Source organism: Plectrocnemia conspersa, unplaced genomic scaffold, assembly GCF_051122295.1.
Source record: "Plectrocnemia conspersa isolate PC_06_02 unplaced genomic scaffold, ASM5112229v1 ptg000009l, whole genome shotgun sequence".
NCBI classification, from domain to species: Eukaryota; Metazoa; Arthropoda; class Insecta; order Trichoptera; family Polycentropodidae; genus Plectrocnemia; species Plectrocnemia conspersa.
Window position 1 is genome coordinate 24,916,219 of NW_028277173.1, and position 22,658 is coordinate 24,938,876.

At 30.5% G+C, this 22,658-nt stretch overlaps 2 protein-coding genes across 7 annotated transcripts; one reads left to right on the plus strand and one right to left on the minus strand.

The window, feature by feature from the left end:
• Positions 1 to 8,100: 8,100 nt before the first annotated feature.
• LOC148232396 (SET and MYND domain-containing protein DDB_G0273589-like) lies at positions 8,101 to 10,701 on the plus strand. 3 transcript variants are annotated; one of them, XM_088191837.1, is made up of 3 exons: positions 8,101 to 8,265; positions 8,345 to 10,049; positions 10,115 to 10,701. In XM_088191837.1, exons 2-3 carry the CDS (start codon positions 8,635 to 8,637, stop codon positions 10,548 to 10,550), a joined length of 1,851 nt encoding a protein of 616 aa, XP_088047963.1. In that variant the 5' UTR covers positions 8,101 to 8,265; positions 8,345 to 8,634; the 3' UTR covers positions 10,551 to 10,701. The 3 variants fall into 3 exon arrangements, with proteins under 3 accessions (XP_088047963.1, XP_088047964.1, XP_088047965.1); XM_088191838.1 differs by having other exon boundaries at positions 8,224 to 8,274; XM_088191839.1 differs by having other exon boundaries at positions 8,224 to 8,269.
• Positions 10,685 to 22,279, minus strand: Cdc7 (Cdc7 kinase). 4 transcript variants are annotated; one of them, XM_088191845.1, is made up of 10 exons: positions 22,151 to 22,279; positions 20,454 to 20,507; positions 20,150 to 20,378; positions 19,994 to 20,087; positions 19,782 to 19,924; positions 12,733 to 13,006; positions 12,445 to 12,667; positions 12,216 to 12,365; positions 10,974 to 11,251; positions 10,685 to 10,899 (listed from the first exon to the last, which is right to left on the minus strand). In XM_088191845.1, the coding sequence occupies exons 2-10, from the start codon at positions 20,500 to 20,502 to the stop codon at positions 10,765 to 10,767; spliced, it is 1,575 nt and encodes a 524-aa protein (XP_088047971.1). In that variant the 5' UTR covers positions 20,503 to 20,507; positions 22,151 to 22,279; the 3' UTR covers positions 10,685 to 10,764. The 4 variants fall into 4 exon arrangements, with proteins under 4 accessions (XP_088047971.1, XP_088047968.1, XP_088047966.1 ...); XM_088191842.1 differs by having other exon boundaries at positions 22,171 to 22,276; XM_088191840.1 differs by lacking the exon at positions 22,151 to 22,279 and adding an exon at positions 20,715 to 20,783.
• Positions 22,280 to 22,658: the final 379 nt, after the last annotated feature.

Below are 22,658 nucleotides of genomic sequence, written 5' to 3' on the forward strand. Positions count from 1 at the left end.
GTATGCATTTAAGTTTATAATGATACAAACCTTAAGTAATATGTAAAATAAAAATAAATTTAGAAATGAGTTTGCTGTTTATTAAAATTATCAGCGTTTTTCTTGTCGAATGCATACGAATGTAATACTCTACGTTTTGGTAGTAAAATAACAACAATGTTATTCAAGGAGAAACCTGCCTAAAAATAAACGGAGCTTTAAAACCAGACGCATAAAGCAAGAGTTATTGTCCAATTCTTTAACATTTCTCGGGATCAGTCAATGAGGCGTGCAAGAAACGTGCAAAAAGGGTCCAGAAATTACAGGTCATGAAAGGAACTCGTACGAAAGTGCGAAAACGTTGAGGTCATTGAATGAGGATCGATTTTAAAAAAGCAAGGTTATGCTTATTTATATAATTGATGTAATCGATATTAGACATTTTTTTAACTGGATATGTATAGATAAAATGTAGATCTTTAAAACTAGTCTATTAAAGCCAGACATTTTTTTAATTTCATATTAAAGAAATGCGTTATTTCTAATGCAGATGAGTAATATCATAAAAAGAGTAATATCAAACCCAGAGGAGCAAAAATGGTTAATAATATACAAACGCGATCATAAATTAATCTGTGAAGTTTGATTGTCTCTATTGTCTATAAACTATTTTTTTATTTTATTAAAATAAGAGAAGTACAGTTAAGATATTATAATTATTACGTATCATCAAAATTTTACACTGTAAGAACAAATGAGTGAGTAAAATAGCAAATAAAATTAATCAATGGCACAACACCAGTTAATTTGTTTAAATAAATAGCAATTTATTACAAAATATACAAAAAATTGCGTTGCGCGGCCAAACACATATTAAATAACTAAAAATAAAATACCAGTTTAAGAACAAACTACATGAAACTTCGGGGAAATATCCTGTGCGAGCTTTGCGGTCGCGTGTTTATTTTTATAGAGTACAAAGTTATTGAAATTATAAATGTTTTCGATTTGTACAATAGTATAGATACGCATTATCATCATATACTAGTCTGCGTCACATTGTTTCTAATTGTCTTCTCTAGAACTAAAACTTCTGTGAACTAGAAAGGGGCTGCTTAATCTGTCTTTTTAGACTCGTGTCGGTCGGTACTCGGCGTAGCTCCGCTTGATGCGAATTCGGCTGGGCTTTGGTCTGTCCATCGGAAGCGAAGCAGTAAAAAAGTTCTGACTTGTGAAAGTTCCAGATGGCAGTGTATTCTAAAAGGAATTGTCGTGATTCAGACACGTCATTTGGGTGGGGGGAGGGGGCTGGTGGGGATATTTGCCTCTCTTTAATTTAGCTAGAAAAATGCATATTCTTTAATGAAATACTACGAATCTTAATGAAATCGGTGTTTAAAGAAACGATCACTGACAAGCCAACTTTTGCCTCTCCCCTCTGAAAATCTGAAATTATGTCTCTGATTCTAAACAAAAAATTCTTGAGTTATTTCTCAAAGAAAATCTAAAAAAACAGTATCGAATCTATCATGAAAATATTTTTTAATTTGTCATTTCAGTGAATCATATTGGAATACATTTTCAACGGTTGATACATATTTTTACTAGTGAAAATGTAATTTATCTGACAAGTGCTAGTAAAATTATATGATTTTAACTTTTCCTTATGTAGTAATATATACATTTACATATTTATTCACATGCAATGTTGTAAATGAGTATTTTTCAGTGAACTTATATTTTTACTAGTGAAGTCCAAATACATTTTCACCAGTAGATATATATTTATACTAGCGAAAATATAATTTAGCTGATAACTAATGAATATACATGCTGCTCTAAAATGTCTATGAAACTCAATTTGGCAGTTACGAAACGTCCATTTTCGGTTCAAACCCAAACCGAACACAAGAAATCTTGAATCTACTCGCTTTTTCGGCACCAAAAGCGCGCAGTTTCTGTTAAATTATCTGATTTAAAAAAATATTTGTTTTACTAACTGCTTTTTATAAAAGAAACGTTAAGAGAAAGCTATTTGCGAATATGGTATTTATATTAATTTATTAATACATATTTAATTTTAAGGTTAAATACAATTTTACAGTCATTGAAAAAATCTACAATTTGTTAGCAACATTTAGTTACAAAAATATGTATTTGAATTGAGTGTTTTACATATAAAAACTGTAGAATTTAACAGGTATCACAGCAGTAATCAACTGGCCGCAGATCATTAAACTTCACAGACGGGCTGTCTCGTAAAAGCGTTAAAGTAACTAACATTTTACGAAAATATTTATCGAATATGCTGGACCATTTGGCAAATTCAGTAACTAAAACACTCCTTTGGAATATGAGAGCTATTAAGGAAATTAAGGAAAGTGTTGTCTTTGATCTATAATAATACATAATAGTCCCTGTCTAGTATTTTATATTTTCGCAAACCACTTCCCAGTATTCTAGCGATTATTTTTCTACACTGATGGTTCTTTGCCATAGGAACTTTCCTTGGAGTGGACTTTTCTAATCTGATTGCAATTGTAAATACTCACTTTAGTAAATCGTATTTCTTTTTTAAGCCGCGAGATGTGTTAAATAGTACAATTAAGGCCAAAAGTTATTTTATTATTTAAAAATCTAATAACGTTTTCTAGGTTATATTTTATTTTTAACATATGCATTTTTACATTGTTATAAATTATAAATTGTTGATTTATTTAGATAAAATACTGATGTGTAATTGCAATATTGTATAAATAAACTACTGTTTTATCTGTAACTTAAAATGTAAAATACGAATCATCCGTTAACTTAAAAAATACGTTTTATAAACTGTTAGTTTTACTTGAGTAAGCAAGACCGTTGCAGTAATATTTTAGTAAGGATTTATAGTTATTGAATTATTTATTTAAAAGATAGCTTTCTAAAGGGAATTATTCACTTATTAACCTATTCAACAGCAGCTTTATTGTGTAGGTTTCTTATTAAGCTAAGAATAATTATATAAATAGGGAATTGCGTCATTATCAGAATAATAAAAGTCACATACCTGCAATTAAATCGTTGTGATTATATATTCTTTTTTTGTTCTTTTGTCTCACACGTTTTTAAACCCCTGTTATCAAACGAATTTATTTTCAAACTCAAATAAAAATATTTTATAATTTACATGAATACAATATCTGGTACAAAACTAATTGAGTCATATATTACATCGATAGATTTCAATGATATTTTTTGTGTTTGAAAGCTTTTGAATATTTAGATCCTTTGATATTTCAATTAACAACAAATATTTTAATTAACTTTCCTAATTGGAAATGTAGATATTACGTTAAATCTTTTTCTATTCGTATTTTTGTATTGCCATTGTTAGCGCATAAGAATTTAATTAACTGTTTGTAAAGGGCAGTGGCAAGTCAAGTAATATTTCACAGCAAAAAAATAATATAAAACTCTCGATACCATATAAATGCTTAATTACAAATTGAAGCCAACTTCTCTCCCTTAGATATGCGTATGATTTTTTAAAATTTATTTATAAGTATATCGAGTAATATTACATTTGATACAATTTAGAAAACGAGCTTAAAACATGTGAACAACAAACAACTGCGTTTTAAAAATCAATGTAGGAAAACCTAAATGTAAAAGTACATCTCAATTATATAACTTATTGTAACGTAAGTGAGACATACATTCATTCAAACAAAAAAATCACTATACGACTGATATTTATCTATTTTACATTTTAAGTTTCCATTAACGTAATTTATTTGTAATTGTTTATATTACATGTATAGTATATCTATGTGACAGTCTACTTGTTTACTCTATAATCATACACCATTTAACAGATCTAAATAAAAATTGTATAGTTACACTTTAGGACCCTGCAGAAAACTTTAAAATCGCACCTCCTTTAATCTAATATAAATGTGCATTATATATTATTAATTTGCTCTTATTCAAATAGCATACATTCATGAGATATTTTATCTGCAATTCGACCCTTAATTAAGAGACCACAAGAAAATATAGAAATGTAAAATATTTAGGTTTATCATACTGAGATTTTGGATCATATTTTACTACAAATAATGTATTTCGTGTATTTTTTTTCTTAAATGTCCTAATATGATTTTTTGTTTTATTTTTCATCTCATATTTATATAATATTTTTAAATTATTGCACAGCTTCAATTTATAATTATTTATTTTTAACCAATTCATACATATGCACATTCTTCTTCGTACATGTTTACTCTATATAATCTGTCTGAGCAATCAAAATTTGCATAGTTATTCTTTAGGACCCCGCTCAAAGTGCCATTATGTCTGACTATCTGATTTTGGTATTCTAAATTTATTTATAAAGGGCTTTATTGTTCTTTGGCTCATAAAGCGGTCTTTTAAATGTATCAATTTTTCAGAACATAAAAAAATATATGACACCCCTAATTGAACAGAAAAAATAGTACAAAAGCAATTTAAAAAATGATACTTTATACTAGTGTATCATTTCTGAAGACCTGCCTTCCTTTCTATGTATGTAACTTTTAAAAAATGCCCTCTCAAATAAATAACATAACATAAATAGCACAATTTTTTTTGTAACCTTTTTATATGTTCTGAAAAATATACTTGGCAACAAGTATAACAATTATATATCAGTCAGAATAAATATGAAATAGTTAAAATAAAAATAGCATACGGTCAGAATATAGGCTGATCATATGAATTTAAAAAAATATTATAACATTTATAAATATAAATAAGCAATAAATTATTTGTTTGATAAGTATCTTATAAGATATCTCGTTAGGGGCGAGCGAGCGTTTGTCAGAACATTGAACACCACATGAATAACTTAAAACGAATCGTTTTCATTGTATGTATTCAGAGCGACGAACGTAGCAGGTATAACGACAGAGCGGCGGCAGAGAGCACGTATTGTGTTACATCTGATAACGTTGTGAGCTCAACCATACAAGTAAGCTTTAAAACACCTTCATAATAATAATGATAATAAACTGCTGATATGCGAATGACAGATCAACCAGTTGTACCAATCTTCAGCGTTACAGCAATAACAACACTACACTATTGCCAACAGAAAAAAAATTCTTACCATTTAATATTAACATAAATTCCGAGCAATTAATGTAAATTCTGATTATCTATTATTTATTTTAGCCGCTTATATTCTGACCCGAAAAATATGAGACAATATATTTTAGTGCAGCATATAAAATTGCATTTATAATTTGTTTATACTTCTACTTCAAAGTTTCCACCCGCCACTATTTGCCATTGACTATCGAGGTCAAGCAAATATTGTTTAGATGCACTATAAACAATTTTAAATACATAAAAAAAATCTCTAGAATTCTTGTTACAATTTCTTATTTTATGAATAGCAGCTACTTAAAAAAAAGATGGCGGATCAGACTAGATAGCGAATTTAACTAAGATATTTACATTATTTACAAGTATATTTTTTAAAATAGTTTGCGATTTGATCTTTAAAAATTGTTATAAACGCAAATAAAAATTATATGATAAAATTCTCTATGCGCAGCTTTAAATATGAAAGCAAAAGTCTTCGCTATTTGATTTTAAATGAAAGCATGTTCTGGATATTTCATCTTTAATTATAATAAGAATAACAATATATAATAAATAAATAGATGATTATAAAATCGCCGATCAAAAACTTTGTTTAAATATAACATCATTATCTTCAATACAGTAAATAAATATAAGATAAATCGCACATTAATATGCATAAGGATGACCTGAAAGCAATAGAGTAAATCATCTCACAGAGTGATCCAAAATTATATAATTTCAATTTATAAAAAAAAATCTGATTTGGGTTGAATAAATAGAGCTACAGATTGATCTAATTATGTTTATGAAAATTTTGTTATAGTGGTTATTTAGAAGGTTATCTAAATATCGTTTCGATATTTAGATAAAACTAAGAAAACATAATTCATGACGATTTATCGGAATCACGTTCACATCAAACACGACGAAATGACTCAGATCTTAAACAAGCATTTCTAAACATTTACCCAGACGATCATTAATTCAATTAGTTAAGCAACATTTATTTATTATATAAACATTGATAACTATATTAAATATTTCAATAATGGAGTTTAATATAAATGTTACACAAATGAAGTAATTCAATGAAAGATAATTTTAATCGCTTAGAGTTAATTTGCTAAGATGAAGATAATTATTTCTATAACAATAGAGGCTTTCATTAATTTCTATAACTTAAGATAATTTGTAAGTGTATGTTCAAATACATACTAATTATGCTTAAGTGAAATTTGCACTTTGGTTGGAAAAAAGTTATAGTAATTGTATAATTATAAATATCAACCATAGAGCATTTTAGCCGATCTTTAATATGCGAAAATATATTGTTAACCACTTTAGTGCTAAGGAGCTATATCTTGGCTAAGTTTGTTAGCCAGCTGAATCCACCTTATTGTTTAAAAATGGCGATTATAAAAAGCAAAGAAGTCGATAATAAAAATAAATTAGATTTAAAAATGATATTTTTGAGATATAACGCATTTTGAGGACACGATAACTACAGTAGTTTTAATAAGATTGCAATTAAAATTTTGTTTTAAAATGGGGGCTATAAAAAACACTTAAAATACTAGAAAAAAAAAGTAAAAAAATCAAAATAGTATTACATTAAAATTAAAATATGTTATTGATATGGGATATAATGGTTTTTAAATACACGTTAGCTGTTGTAGTTTGATTTTCTATTGAGTCTGGGAGATTAATGATTATTATATGATTGAATTACCAATTAGGTTTTCCTAGATTTTCATAATCTCACGTATAAATAATTTAAATAGGTCATGAATATATGTAATTATAGGTTTAAATTATTAATATATAATAATTTCAGTCTGGTGTCTACATTGTAACGCATTGGGTTACGACGTAAGACTTACAATAAATAAATAAAAATTTCCTGAAATGTTTATGAAAATAAAGCAATATAAAAAACATATATATTTTATATTGCTCTATTTTTAATTATTTTTCTAAATATAATATACAGAGTCAATGCATAAAAACAAATACACGCATAAATCACGTGATCACTGAGAATATGACTGTATTAGAACAAACAAAATATATTTTTTAATAAATAAAATAGCATTAGTCTTTGAAATAAATAAAAGGTAAGGATTTTACTAAATAAAACATATATAAATATAATAATACACATTGAACAAGTTGTTGATTGTCATTGCTAATGTAAAATTGAAGCCATTTGATAGTTACAAATTTATCAGCATCATAATAGGGCTACCAACTTTATGGATTAATTTGGATTGTAATGATTCACTTGAATTCAGGTAATTAAATATCTTAATTACAGCATTAAATAAAATAAACGTGCTGCAACTAGCATAATTTTTTTTTACGTAATATGCTTATTTAAAATAATAATATATTTTATCGAGTTTATATAATCATTACATTCTATTTTTCTCAAGTCAATTTTGTGAATGACTAAAATAAATAAAATAGTTTTAAAAATAAACGAAATTAAAAAATACAAGGCATGGATTATAATAAATAATACATATATAACTCCAACTTTATCTTGAGAGCAATAAACAATATCGCCTGTGTACTTACACATACCGGCACTGCCCCTCAGAGCGACCGACCAATTTAAGAACTTGATGATTACGCGTCGAACGATGTTTTTGTACACTAACTGTTAAAAATAAATTTACTTGTGATATTTTAATTATACTTTCTTTAATTTTATATTTTATTTTTATCTTGCAAATTAATCGAGTATTAATCTAATCAACATTTTAAGTGAGATTCCATTAATTTATTATTTTAATTATATAATTATTAGTTATTTAAATTTAAATATTCTTTATATATAAATATTTTTAATTTCCTCTCCATAAAAATGATTTCGGTTAACGAGTTGAAGACCGCTGATTTATATTTTGACTCATCCGATGCAAATATAAAGTAATTCAGTGCGAGATAATTTTAACGACGTTTATCGACAGTTAAAGTTAATTTGCCATAGAGTAGATAATAATTATTAAACAAGGGAGGCTTTTATTCGTTAGTGCAATCTGAGATTTGAGGTCAAACTCGTAAGCAGTTTTTGACGTGATTTATTGATAATTCAATAAACATTATAATAATCAGAGTTGTGCACAACTTAGTGCCGATTTGTATGCCGAAGAGAACACACACATTTTTACAGTCGGTTATGTATTTATATTATACATATGATTCTCGCGAGTTATATTGTGAGTTGATTTTAATTTTTGTTTATTTTCAGGCTTGAGTTGCTCATACAATAATCGGTCCATTTGAGGAGGTATACGAACGGGCGATTTTTACGACGCGTTGCATAATATAATATGACTTATGTACACGCTTGAAGCAGGAGAAGGATTCGCGGAAATATACACGTTTGTATATATGTTTCATATATCGTCGGTCGGCTCGTCGTCAAAAGCTGATAGCCGAGAGGTGGGGTGTGAAAAGTGCATACTTTGTAAGTTCAGTCGTAAGTTGCTAGTCTGCCACTGGCTACCGAAGTGAGACAATCGAGACGTGACTAATGCCATGGCGGCGAAAAACTCGGAGGAGTCTCTAAGCATCCTGATATTATATTTGGAGATGAAGCAGGAATATAATTCTGTTCTGCGTCGCTTGAAGGATTATCAAAACGTAGCAGCAGCGGTAGACGACGTCTCTTACATGCTGGAAGAATGCGCCGCTTTTCCGACTGTGTATCCTTCCATTAAATCTGGATGCAAGTCAATTTCAGACAGGCTCACGGGAGATGAGTACGCGTCCAAAAAAAATTATCCAGCAGCTCTTCAGTACTACAACAAGGCCATCGCTTCAGCGTTTCCTAAATCGGAAGAGCTCGGAATGGCTTACGCGAGTCGCTCCGAAGTTTTGATGACGCAACGCAAGTATGAAAAATGCATAACGGACATAAACAGAGCCTATAAACTCATCAAAGATGAGAAGTTGAAAGATCTCCTGATCGATCGATACAGGAGCCTCATAGGCGCCAATGGCCCCAAACGCAAAGCCACCGATTACGACAAAGCAAAAAGTACACTATTCTCCTTTCCGAAAAAATCCCATTCCAAGATACCATGCGCGCAAGAGTCACTCAAGCTCGTCAACACAGTATCCATGGGGCGCGGAGTCTTCGCCACCAAAGACATAACCATAGGAGAGACGATCGCCATTGAAAAACCATACGTACCCATCTTGGTCAGATCGCACTATCTGCAAAGATGCTACAACTGCTTGGAGTTGAACGAAAACATGATACCGTGCGATGGCTGTGATCACGTCATGTTCTGTGACGAGAAATGTAGTGATTTATCCTATCACAATCTAGAATGCCCTATCATGAGCTATCTAGTAAAATCTAAAACGCAAGAAGACGATCTCATCGCCTTAAGAACCATCCTTAAAGCCAGAACGGAGTTCCCCACTATAGACTTGATGGAAAAAAGAACTATTAAGACTGGACTGAAAAACCGTCCGTATGAAAGAGGGTTTGTAGTGAAAAGTTCCAAAGAATCCATCTACGACTCCCAATATTATGATTCAGTCAATTCATTAGATATGAACATGATTTATAAGACTCCGGAAGAAAAATTAGAAGCTATGGTACGAGCTTGCGTCCTATTGCATATCTTAAAGTATTATACCAAAGTATTCGACGGTTGGATTGATGAGTACTGCAGTAAGCATGTGTGGTGGAATTACACCGGTGAGCTGTTGTACCGTAATATATTGAACGCTGTCAATAAGAAAGATATTGAGACGATCGTTTTGACGTCTTCGAAGAAATACATAAGCAACGACGTGTTCGGCGTTGGAGTGTATCCCTTCATAGGGATTTTGAATCATTCTTGTGCACCAAACACAAGAAGAGTTTGCGACGGAACGAAGATGGTGCTCTTTTCTGTGACCAGGATTAAAAAGGGGCAACAAATCTTCGATTGCTATTGGTATGTACTATATTCAATAGTTATTGAAATAAAACATTTATTAATACAGCATTAATCAATTTTAGGAAGCCGTTCACGGACGTCGATAAAAATACTCGGCAAGAATATTTGAAGAAGCATTACTACTTCGATTGTACCTGCGAGGCATGCACGGGCGATTGGGATGTCTTTCAAGAGCTGCCCGATCCTGTGCTGAGCGTCTACAACAGAAAAGTATTTAACACGATCGGGTTCCAGGATGCTTACGAAGACATGCAGCGTTATAATAAGAGAATCGTCTTCCGTATACTGGAGAAGCTGTATAAAAACCTCCAGATTCTCAACAATTACAAACCGTCCCACAAGCTAGTGCTGTATGAGAAACTCACCGAGCACTGCTGGGCGTTGTTTGGAAACGTAGCTCAATTCGACGACTATTTCATCAAAATGCCGGATATTCCGAACAGCACAGACCGGACTACGACTCTTTTCCACACCTTCAGCAGAATGATTAACGGTTAAAGAATTTGAAGAGCAGAACCATAGTACAAATTGTCGAGGCTCAACTAGTCTATTTTTTTACAGGTTTACTACTAATATTATTAAGCATTGCCTAAGATGAGATTAATGTATAATTTGTTGAAATAAAACATGTATTAAAATCGTTAACAAATCTATATTTCATTTCAAAAACAACACTAAAAAGAATGAACAATAATGTTAAAACAATAATTCGTTAATCGACTAAGTACGGATGATTCAGAGCATTGCTGGCCGATATCCTTGTGTGAGGGTTCAAATCCAGTAGCTTCTCTAAAAGATCGAATGCGGCGTCCGGGAATCCTGCCCAATGTTTATCTTCAATTTTGCTCTGAAAAGTAAATAGATTGTATAAAAAAATATTTACTTTGTAGAAAATATCAATGTATGCTTTAGGAAACTTACTGTATAATTGAATTCTCTCTGCAAGTCGAGACACACGCACGAGTCGATCATTAAGGCACAGTCATCACAGATTGGTTCCGATTGAGTTGGGTCCTTCGCCGAGGAGCTGGGCTTCTCCACGCCGCTCAACAATTTACTATCTACTAAATGACTATTTGATTCACAACCATTGGTTTCGTTGACTATCGGCAGTTCGCCGCAGTTTTTAGACCGCAGATGGGTGCAGAGTTTTCTCAGGTCTATCGGTCTTTTCGAGTAGCTGCACAAAAAATTTCGACCTGAAAATATTAATGAAAACGTAGATAAAACTATTCTAGTTCTTATACCGACAAAATCAGATAAACAAGGTTGATGCGCTAATATTTTCAATAACCCAATTCTGTAATCTTTTGTATTGTTTGTGACCCCTGCGGGTCAAGTAGTGCGCTTAAGAGTAGTTCTTATCTGTTCAACATTGCTATTTTCTGCAATAATTGATGCAGTCGGTAATATAAATACATGTTATTAAATCGTTTTTATTTAATTTGTTCAAAATAATGTGAGCTATGAATGTAAAGATTTTTTATAACCATCGAAAAATACAATAGAAAGCTAACCTAATTTACAATATAATAAAACAATAATAATAATAATTTTAGTGTTGAGAGTGACATCATTCCGCAGTTATAAAATAAAAACGTTTACTTTAGTCTATATTTTTACAACATTGTTATCGCATGATCATTACATGCTCTTAAATTTCTGCCCTGTGATTAGTCGGTGGCCCTGAGGGGTGGTACCAGTATGTGGAAGTACACAGGGTATTAGTTTGTGTTTTTCAGATTAGTATCTTATCGCTCTTTTCGTTATTTATTTCTTAAATGAGTACTTATTTATTTTATTTGTTCTAATTCAACCCTATTCTCAGAGATGTTATTATTTTAAATATATATACTACAATGTCAGTTGCAACACGTTTATTTTACTCAATAAAGTAGTTATTAAATTACCTGAATTCAAGTAAATTATCACAAGTAAAACTAATCCACAAGGTTGGTAGTCCTATTATGATGCTGAGGAATTTGAACTATCAAAACTATGCTATAGGAATTGATTCCTAGCGATTTGCCTTTTCTTTACATTGAGTATAAAATCACGCACTAATAAAGATAAAATCGTAAAAAATGCTTTGTAAATAAATTATCTCAAATGAACTTTGTTTAGATGTCTCTCTTTTAAGACCATCGATAAATTGATACTCACCGAGGATGTGCGCCACTTTTTTGAACCTTAAACTGCTGAATATTGTCACTTGCTCGGCCAGAGCGGTAAAGTCGTCGGTGGCGCTAAAAAACGGATAGCATCCAGATAACAACGACAGAAATATTACGCCAGTAGCCCAAATGTCAACCGCTGTAAATAAATATAAAACACCACATGAATTACGCGTGAAAAGCAGAATAGAATAATACGGACAAACTGAAAATCGTACCCGTAGTTTGGTCGGGGTACTTCAAGAGCACCTCCGGTGGCCGGAAACCAGGCGTTCCAGATCTTGAAGCTTTGTACGGCTGTCTGTTGAGGCAAACGCTGCACACGGAAGGCAATCCGTAGCAATAGCATAACGGTTTCTCCGATTGCTTAGGATCGACTTTCTTTGGCACTGGTAATAGAGCAGTCGCTTTTTTATGGCTTGTGAATATTCTTTTTGCGACCTGAAAAAAATATTTGAGCATTATTAGAGATGATATTAATTGACTCAAAATTTATAATAACGTACGGCTGATGTGATTATTTTAGCGTTGATATTCTGCAGTCGCGACGAAATGCTGTTGTGAATTGATTGGTTTTGGTTGGATTTTCTATATTTTGCGTTCATTTCTTGCATCGTATCATCATTGTTGAGCAGCTCGGCAATTTTTCTTTTCTTAAGTAAGTTTTGTCTTTCGGCGGTAGACTTATTATAAGCAGGTAGCATATTGTTTGATTGAGTCTTTGGTTTGGAGGGTTTGTAATAAACTTTTTGTGACAGTCCAAAATCCACTAAAAGGTATCTGCAGAAAAGAAAAAGAAAGTTATTGTTATAACATATGTAAAATAATAAATATCGATATCTGATTTTATAAAATACAATAAAATTCTCATAATTCATAATCGATTAGTCTGATTTCAAACATTATGTTTTTATAAAATACAACAATATGTTCAAGTAGTTTAAAAATATTATATTTTAATCAATAATAATTAATTTCATGGATGGAATATAGAGAACTTGACGGTTTCGAAAGTAGAACTACTCTAAGAACCTATAAAAAAATCTGATTTTACAATGTAATTCTATTTATATTTTTCGCTTTAGGGAACAGACTGAAGCTGTATTTAGAGAATAAGGAGGAAAAATTTAAAAGCAAAAAAATCCTTCGTGCATTCTTCTGCATGAGCCAATACATTGTTGCATTTTGTTTTGGATGCTTTAACTTCCACTTGTCAATTGATTAAAATATAATTCAATGATTGCTCAATCAGCGTACATTGTACAAGATTACCGTAGTGTCTGGGCGACAACGCTCTGTTTGCCTCACTCAAATTTGCAAACGGCTTAAAAAGTGTATGTGAAAGGTACTCCGATATTATAAAAGTTCTCGTCAAACGGGTATGCCCTTTTCTTTTTTTAAATTAATTTTAAAGATCATAGGAAAACTCTGTACGATACTAATTATTCAACGAATATATTCTTGAAATGTCAAGGGTAGATAAATAAGAATTCATCCAATTGAGTGTAATTAAATTATAAGAAATTGATAGTACCTGAATATTTTAAAACATTTATCATAAGCTAGGAATTATATACATATTTATTATATTAGTCCAGATTTATTCGTATTCTTAATTTTATAATTTGATAATTTTAAGACACCATCAAGGCAAATAGATTTTTTTTATTCCATTTTGCCCATTTAAAAAATTTATGCAGTTTCAAAAACATGCGTTTTATACAATGAACTATTGTTCAGAAAAAGTGACGCGATACATACTTAATGATTGTAACTAAAGCATCACACTATTTATGTGTTTATTGTATTGCCAAACAATCGTTTTAAAGTTTATTTTTTGCTTTATTTATTTATTATTTACATCAAAATATTATTCTTTCCTTTAAGAATAATAATTTAATCCTCATATAAATTCGATATGAACATATTTTTTTTGCGATTAAATTCTCTCGCTGTGTTTTTATATAATTTGTTATGTATTTTATATGTATTTTTAAGTAACAGTGTAACTCAAACCTTGAAAGCATTTGGCAGGATTCTTAATGAAATATTTGGCTGGGTTTGTAGTTTTATTGGAAGCTCGTGTTTATATTTCTCAAACTGGGAAAGCTTATAAATAAGTAATTTATTTTTAATAATATAATTTCTAATTCACATAGCAAAATTAGTTACGAATTGGGAATACAATTTAATTTAATCCCGAATATTTCTTGTCGAGAACAATAGTTGATCTCAAATTTTAAATGTTCAATAGACCTGCACTTGTCATGTGCGTGTTAGCCGGATGCTAACAGGTAAAAAATTTCGACTGCCCCTTATCTTTTAGAAAAAATAGTCAATAATGTTTTTTTTTATCAATTTCAGCAATGTAGTAAGGATGAGATCAACAAATAAAATAAAAGTGATACTCAATTAAAATATTTCAGAATATAAGGAAAAATGTAAGTAATTTTTTTAAATTAAACTGATAAAATATCTTTGGGCCATGACACAATATTATAACGGAATATTTCATCACAATGCGTTTCACGGAAATTAAGCTGCAGTTTACGAGTAGCTCGGTTGTCGATGGTAAGTTAATTTAATCATGTTTGAGTATAACTGAAGAAATACGTTCAGTTGCTTGAAGAATTGAGGACATTGGGAGCAACATCAATAGCCAATTAAATAACAAGGCAAATGATTGGATAGCATACGTTATTGATACTACTCAGTTGCTGCTGTTTATTTAAGGAGTCAATGCTGAGTTTGAAGCGAATTAATTGTTTGAATGAAAAATATTTTTGGAGAAGTCGAGAAAACATTGACAATCTGAAGTAGAATTAGCGAAAATGTTTCAACTAATATTAAAATATTTATATATGTATATAAGTTAATAAAATAACTAATAAGCCAAACCAAAAAAATTATTTCAATTTATTCTTCTTTTAATAAAGAGAATGATTCCGGATCGGCCATAATTTTGTCAACGTAATAGAATTTTAATTTGTAAATATTACATAATCAGACTTTTCATAATATTATTACGACTTACAATGAGTGAGAATCGAATGAAGCATATATAAACCGAATTTTGACCAATAGAAGGGCGCAAAAAACAATTATCACTTCTCAGAAGTCAAAATCTACATCAAAAGCAATAAGTCGTGCCATCGCAGGCCAACTGCAATGGCATCGACACGATTTTATTGCTTTTGGCGTGAATTTTTTATTTCTGAGAAGTGATAATTGTTTTTGCGCCCTCCTATTGACCATAATTCGGTTTGAATATACTTCAACCAATACTCTCAATCAATATTGAGTAGGGATATCTATCATATTTTTTAAATATAGTGTAATATCCAAGTGCAGACAAACTATGGAGCAATGCGAGATGTGACATATGTCTGTACTTCTTCTTCCGCTTATTTTCCCCTGAGAGATGAGTTGGCTTTGTTTGTATTTTGGACTTGACCTTATGAAAGTTCTAAAACTATAATTAGTTTTAGAGCTTTAATCAGGTTAGGTTTGGGTTTGAACAGCAAATGGACGTTTCTCAACTGTCAAATTGCGTTTCATATATTTTAAAGCAGCATATAATTACTAGCGCCTATCAGTTAAATTAGTTTTAGAAGTTTCATTAGGTTAGATTTGGTTTGAACAGCAAATGGAGGTTATGCATGTTTCATAGACATTTTAGAGCAGCGTATAATTTAACTAGCGCCTATCAATTAAATTATATTTTCGCTAGTGAACATATGTATCTACTGGTAAAATGTATTTGGATTTCACTAGTGAAAATATAAGTTCACTGAAAAATACGCATTCACTGTAACATTTATAAATCGCATGTTTATTTTATTCGCAATTAATGATAAGTATTTAAATGTATTGAAAAGTTGAAATCATATAATTTTATTGGCACTTGCCAGATACATTATATTTTTACTGGTAAAAATATATATCTACTGGTGAAAATGTATTCCGATATGATTTCACTGAAATGAAATATTTAAAAACAGTTTCGGTATAAATTTGACTGTTTTTTTAGATTTTTTTGAGAGATAACCCGAGAATTTCTGATTTAGAATCAAGTACTTCACTTCAGCTTTTAATTAAATGACTTGCATTTTTCTGGACAAATTCGAGGGTGGGACAAATGTCCTCACCGTGCCCCTAAATGACGTTCCTGATTTAGGACAATATATGAGATTAAACAAACAGAATCTTAACATTGCAATACAGACAAATTTTCGTCCTCCTCTCCCTCTTTTAAACGATAAGTGTCACGAAACGAAGAATCTCGTGTACCTATAATGTCAAACTTAAACTATGATTTTAACTATTGCTAATAATACTACAAAACATATTTTTTAAATATAACAAATGCGCATATTGTAAATAGAGTAGATCATAACATGAGACTCAAACAAATAAAAATAATATTTAAAGACGGTAAATAATTCTGGGTATTATTCAAAGTCTATAATATAGACTGGAAGACGTGATAATTCTTTCAATATGTTCTTAAATCTGTTTTAATACAGTAATAAGTGGTCTAAAAAACTAAAAAAAACGTATGAGCCGTTTCAATCCAATTATTTTTAATGAATTTTGAGTCTGTATTTTATTGTATAAAATCCTTAACACTTTCGTGGACACTTGAAAATGTATGAATACACTAAAACTTGCAAAAAATGTCAAAAACCTTATATTTGAGGGCTTTTTTATGCGAAATAATATCCAAAAATCAAATACATGTTAAATATTTCTTTGTACCATCTAATGGTTTTTGAGGAGGAATAATACGATATTGGCTGATCCGCTCTATCGACTTAAGTGTATTCTGCAATTTCGATTGGCTTAGTTTTAGGATTTCCATACCTATTTATTACTTTAATTAGTTTTGGGTGATGTTTAATTGTTATACATAAAACATCTCTGGTAACGTAACCAAATATATTCACATTTTTTTAATTTTCTTATTAACTGTTCCTACGGGATTTTTTTTCTATGGGACACAGCAACTGGCAAAGTGATTGTAATAGGACATTAAATTCGAATTTGAATATGGGTGAGTCAATACACTCATCTGCAAGAGCAGGCATGTCCCATGCAAACTCAAATGAGCATCTAAAATGTGTCAGCCAAAGTGTTAAGAGCATTCGAGCAAGTTAAGTGTTCAATAGCTCACATCATTCGAGCATCAAGTATTTGTATTGAATCTCTAACTATGCGTGAACAATTATAGTGAACTACGATTGATTTAAAATAGGATTTTATTGAAGACTAATAGTCTCAAATAAGGGGAAATATTTGAACCAATACACCAAGTGTGACAGCGGTGAACTTTATTTACTCTCACTTCCTTGTAGGTATTTATTATGTCTGATTGACTTAGTTGGTACCGATTTGCATTGGGCTTACACCTGTCAGATTACAACAGAGAATTAAAGAAAAAACTATACATCCGCAATAATCATCAGTTAACCGCCCTACCCATACAAAACATGGACCTGAAATACCTATTCCTTCCCCTCCAGATCTACTAGAAAATATTTTAGACAATATCGAAACACTGCATCAAACATACAGCGATGACGATAGTAGTGATTCATTCTGGCAGCAATGATCAAAACTTTTCACCCAGTCCGAGTTAAATGATTCAGTCAGAGACTTAGATCTTTCTAAGGAATCTGCAGAGCTTTAGGTTCCAGATTGAAGGAAAAAATTTGTTAGCACATGCTACGTCTTTTTATTGGTTTCAAAGTAGAGAAAAACAGTTTGTTCCTTTTTTTCCCAAGAAGGTGATTTTTTCAAAATGTTCCCGGACTCATGGTAGCTTTCAAAATTGAATACAAGCCTGACGATTGGAGGCTTTTTATTTATTCAGATTGAAAGCAGTACTTTTATGATACATAGTATGAATCTTTGCCTGTGGGATATTCAGTTCAATTAAAAGAATGCTACGAAATCTTAACAAACTTTCAAATCCAAATCATAAATGGTCAATTTGTGGCGACTTAAAAGGTAATATCGACGATATTTGTTCAGCAATGGTTACACCAAATTCCCATTTTTTCTGGGTGAATGGGACAGCCGTTCCAGAGAGCAGCATTACATCAAGAAAATATGGCCAATCAGAAATACATTACAGCCTGGAAGCAAAAACATTGATAGAGAATGCCTTATTGATTCGAAAAAACTTTTACTTCCACTTTGATGAAACAATTTGTCAAAGCTTTGCCAAAAGAAGGAGAATGTTTTAGGTATTCATCTGTGAACAATTCCCTAGTTTGTCAGAGGCAAAGTTGAAGGAGGGAGTTTTTGTTGGACCCGACACTTACGTTCGATAATTATCGAAAGTAAGAAAAATAAATATTTTGTCCACAAAATCAGATACCGATTCATCAATACAGTCAAACATCAGCCAGTTAAATTGTTTGCTCCGCTTTTGCTTTGGAATGATGTTCGTGTACAGAGGTTATTGTAAATAAATATTTTCTGCATTTATACAGAATAAATGCGATGTTCAAGGCATTTACTCATTTTCAGCACTTACATTACAATTATTGTTACAATTTGTTGAATTGTTTCGACTTTGAATATTATTGTAGCAGATATTTCGTAATATTTGTGTTTTTTCAATTTGAACTGAATATTTTTTGCACATTTTTACATGTACACTGAGTATACATCCCAGGAAGATTAAAAAAAAAACATTTTCATGAACAAGGCTTGGAATTTTTAAACAATATAGTAGTTTGTTACAAAACATTACAAATTCTTACGCTGCACATCAAATTAACCATTAGGATTTTTTTTAGTATGGCAAGTATGGCTTATCGGAAATACATTACAGCCTGGAATCAAAAACATTAAGAGAGAATGCTTTATTGATCCGAAAAAAAGTCTACTTCCATCACTTCACATTAAACTGGGCCTGATGAAACTATTTGTTAAAGCTTTGCCAAAATAAAGAGAATGTTTCAAGTATCTCTGTGACCGATTCGCTAGATTGTCAAAGGCAAAGTTGAAGGAAGGCATTTTGGTTGTACCTGATGAAAACTTCGAAACAAAAATGAAAAAAAATGAGAAAGAGGCGAGGAAAGCAATTAAATTTGACAGAAAAATGGATGGCATTTTTAGAATAAGTACTAAATATTGCATAAAAATCAACAAAACTAAAACAAATTTCAAAAAGTAGTTTTTCGCAGGCCTTTGTTATCATTTTAGAGACTATTTAGGGATTTATTAACGTTTTTAGCAAAATTAAAAAAAAATGATTGCACCGTGTATAATAAAAAAAAATTAGTTACATTTTCTTTAATTAAAGAAACCGGTACTAACGTTTTTTTCTTTGCGTAATTCACAAAACAATTAAAATCGGTTCTTCGTTCTTAATTTTTTACTTCATTTTCGGATTCGGCGTACGATTTTACATGAGAAATGTAAAATGTCATAGATCAAAGTCACTATAAACTAGTGTAATTTTATGATTGTTATGATTTTTTTATAATTAAAGGTTTGTAACGTAAATTTGTTGATGTATAAAATATAATAAATAAATAATCACCTTCTGTTAATTCTATCATATAAAAAATTACTAGGTTTTATATCTCTATGAATCACATTGAATTGATGAACTCTTCTTAGCGCCAGAAGAAGATTTTTTATATACAATTTAATCTCTAATTGATCCATATATTGGAAGTATTCCTGTAAAAAATAAATATAAATTATATTTTGTATTACGACGATAGCTTGACATAAAAAAACGATACTCACAGAAAATTTGATATGAGATAAATATGGCATAATAAAAACAACGGCGTCGTTTTGCCTGATACACAAATCGACGCCAACAACATTATCACAGCCTCTGTAATACAAGTAAAATGAATTAATAACATTATAACACAAATGAAATAATATATAACTTACCCGATAGTTTTTAAGCAGTTCAATTCTTGTTCTATCCGATTAGGATGCGATATGGGTATCAAGTATTTTATTGCAAAGAATTTCTTTTGATTGTCTGACAGGAGGGAATCGCTTTTCAACGAAGCCAGAAACACCGAACCGTATGAGCCTTCGCCAATTATACTATGCAGGTCGAATATGTCTAATAGCCTAGGTATTCTTTGTACTAAATTTTCTATTTGTTTATTTGCTGGAAGGTAATTAAAGCAGCGTGATATAAAATGTACGAATCATCTAGAAATAGTAGTAAAGAAACGTGATTTACTTTCGTTGTTAGTGTTCGTTGATTTCGTTTCTTCGACCTCAGGCTCCATTTCATCTAAAATGTTAGAGTTTAAGTCATCAAATGAGCTAAAATGTATTTCCTATTTCAAGGATTAACCAGCGGTGGATCAAATGTCAGATTTTACATCGATGGTAATGTTTTTGAATTACTTTTGATGGGAAACGATTAGTATGGTTAAATAATGATGTTTATTGAGCATTGTAACGATAGCTTATGGCGTTTTTAATTCAAACAGATCACCTGTTCCATTGACACAACCGTTGGCGGCCATAGCCGCATCATGGCGATTTGCGATCGACAGCCAAGTTGGCCAACATTAAAAAATATTTTCTTGTAAAAATAAATAAAAAACGTCAAATAATGAATATATTATCAGCAAACAATTAGAAATTGAACAAAAGTGCAGTTTTGATCAATTTCAAGCAAAATATTAACAATTAAAAAAAAAATTTTATGTAGCTAAGCCGAGGGATTTGTTCCAAAAATATACTCATACATCATTAGTAGATTTTAAAAAAATACGATTCAATAGACAAAACAGATCCGATTCACGACTGAAACACGCATGTATAATTAAAATTAAAAAATAAACTACACTTCCATAGTTGCTGAATTAACGGATAGTTAGACAGCGACCCTAGCATTTTTGAAAAATATTTTTTTTTGATAAATTATCATATTTTTTATAGCAATCCATGAAACTTGAATAATTTTCTATATAAAAAGCGTTCGATATTTTATTAAATGCATTACATTTCCGAGAAGTTCTATATTTACACTTATTTGTAAATTTGAGCTTGGTTTGATTTATTGTTTCCTCTAAGTCTCGCAGACGATAATGAAAATCAATGGGGCTTTTACGCATTCATGTACATACGCAATTCTGAGAATGCATGCGAATGTACGACTTTCGTCTTCATTCGGTGACAAAATATGCTTAACCCACAAAACGACGGTTAAAAATCGTTGATTTAAATAAAATATTTGTTGCGAAAGCTACGTGCAGATTTTTTGTAAAGTTGTGCATTTTTTACCATATTAATATTTGTGTAAATTTAAACATTTTTCAAATGGAAGAATTTAACAATGCTTATTTAAAAAAAATCACTGAAACATTAAAAGTTTTAAAAACTTTGAGTTTCAAGGTTGTCCAAAAGTGGATAGAAAATGCCAAAATATTTAAATTACTATATATCATAGGCGGATTACTCATTCGGATACGGGCGAACGGTATATTATTTTCAATATTTTAATACTTGAAGCAAACATACGCACAGGGAGCTGTTAAATGAAAATAAGGGAAGAAAATAGAAAAAATCTCGCCTAATTAAATAAAATGCTTAAATGCATTTTTTCAAAAATAATTATCGAACAATGTGTGAAAAATAACCAAGGTGCAAGAAAAAAAGAAAATTTCGAAGAACAACTAATAGAATTACATTAAAAAACAACTGTAAATATTTCTGCTTCGCTAACAATTTAATGTTTTTAACTTTAGCTATTGAAGGATTAAAAACAAAGAAAACACACTTTTGCAAGTAAAATGTATAATATATTATATTATAAAAAACGTCGATTAATTATATTTTATAAGGTTATACATAATTTACAAATATGAAAATACCGTTTGAAAAGGGTCGTAGGTAAATAAGCTCGAGACAGCTTAGCAGAATTACCTAACTGCAAATTCCCTTACCCAACCATTAGAGATGACTTAGGTTAACCTTCCGTTGGTCCTATGCCTGCTCCTCTCCTTAATAATCTTACGGTTAATCTAAATCTTTGAGAATCAAAACTATACTAACTTCAGCGTTCGATACAACTGTATTTTATACGGTTTCTTGGTACACATACATATGCGATAATTCACTAATACAATTAAATTCAACTAGTGTATAGACACTACATAAAAATATAATATTAATAAATACATATTCGTTCGATAAATATCAATTTCATTGACCTCATATAGCACACATTGTGACAACACTGTTGCAATACTAATATATCTAAAATATAATTTCGATCGTAAACAGTTTGCATTAATATGATAATTTTAGTTAAAAATATCTATTAAGCTAAATAAATTAATTAAATAAATATATACTGTTAAACACAGCCGATACATTTATAAAAGAGCAAATCTGTGTTGTAAAAATATAATGTTAATAAATACGTTTACAT